The 1,291-nt window shown below is 44.5% G+C and overlaps 1 protein-coding gene across 14 annotated transcripts in view; it reads left to right on the top strand.

Annotated features, from left to right (window-relative positions):
• The window catches only part of LOC111647379 (protein NLRC3-like), a 99,936-nt gene that overhangs the window by 89,196 nt on the left and 9,449 nt on the right, over positions 1-1,291 (top strand). For 9 of the 14 annotated variants that reach the window (XM_087171352.1, XM_087171351.1, XM_087171353.1 and 6 more), the window contains one exon: positions 217-390. The exons of 4 other annotated variants lie outside the window; for them this stretch is intronic. In XM_087171352.1, coding sequence (XP_087027478.1) covers positions 217-390 — 174 coding nt within the window. Of the gene's footprint in view, positions 1-216; positions 391-775; positions 1,284-1,291 lie in introns of those variants that run through there. One more of the 14 variants, XM_087171360.1, reaches the window with a different exon arrangement.

Genomic DNA, 1,291 nt, shown 5'->3' on the forward strand with positions numbered 1-1,291 from the left:
GAAGAGAAAAGCACCACACTGTTGGTTTCACATGTTTCACTCCATTAACTGCAAATCTTGTTGTTTAGTAAAGTGTCTGTGAATGTTTGGAAAGAAGCCGACAAATAAAATGTGTCATGATTATTATTGTTAGGAGCAGTAGAAGTTTCTGCTGAACATTTCCAAAGTCTTCCATTAAATCATCTGTTTTATTCACTTCTTTTATTCTTTATTCAGATTGATTGATTGCAGTTTGTCAGAGATCAGCTGTTCTTCTCTGGCCTCAGCTCTGAAGTCCAACCCCTCCCACCTGAAACACCTGAACCTGAGGGGAAACAACCTGCAGGATCCAGGAGTGAAGCGTCTGTGTGGTTTTCTGGAGAGTCCAGACTGTCGACTGGAGACTCTGGGGTCAGTTCACTGACTGTTACTGACAGAGACCAGGACCAAGAAAGACCTTTATCCTGGATCAGGACTGGATCTTTAAAGTCTGATCCAGTTCAGTCATGAATCAAAGTGTTGTCGTCAGTTTTTAGTCCAGCAGGTCTGATCAGATATTGATTCTGTATTGACAGACTGTTCTGAGGTCAGCAGCAGCTGATGAATCAGTGTTGACATGAAGAGGTGTATGAATGTTGTGCTGACATGTGGATGATGTGTGTAGAAGGCTGACATTATGATGATCCACAACAACAGAAGGACAAAGTCCCTCTGCTCATTTTAGACTAAGTTCATTGATTAGGACAAAACTCATCAATTATCAGTGATTTTATCTACATCTTTATTCTTTATTCAGATTGATGCGCTGCAGTTTGTCAGAGATCAGCTGTTCTTCTCTGGCCTCAGCTCTGAAGTCCAACCCCTCCCACCTGAAACACCTGGACCTGAGAGGAAACGAGCTGCAGGATCCAGATGTGAAACAGCTGTGTGATCTTGAGGAGAGTCCAGACTGTCGACTGGAGATTCTGAGGTCAGTAAAAGGGGCGGAGTCAGTCCTTGCTGCTTCCATCATATTGTACTAAACACAGTATCAGAGCAAAGAGCCAGTGTTTCCTGTAAACCTCCGACCTTCTCAGCAGCTGCTTCCCTCAGTGAAGCTGTGAGAGGAGAACGGTGACAGGCGTCAGGATTGGACAGAAAGACAGAGAGAGAGAACAGTCGGCCAATCAGAGCGGCCAGAAGCTCGTTGTGATCATGTGTCTGAGTGGATGTGAAGACGACTGTTGTTGTTGAGTTGATGTCTACAGGAAGTGAAGCTGATTACAGCTGACAGCCTCACAGAGGAACAGAGACAGTGTCCTCATTCATCAAA

Source organism: Seriola lalandi, unplaced genomic scaffold (genome assembly GCF_002814215.2).
Source record: "Seriola lalandi dorsalis isolate HSWRI2012SDOR001 ecotype SW California unplaced genomic scaffold, Sedor1 jcf7180002054987, whole genome shotgun sequence".
Lineage (NCBI taxonomy): Eukaryota > Metazoa > Chordata > Actinopteri > Carangiformes > Carangidae > Seriola > Seriola lalandi.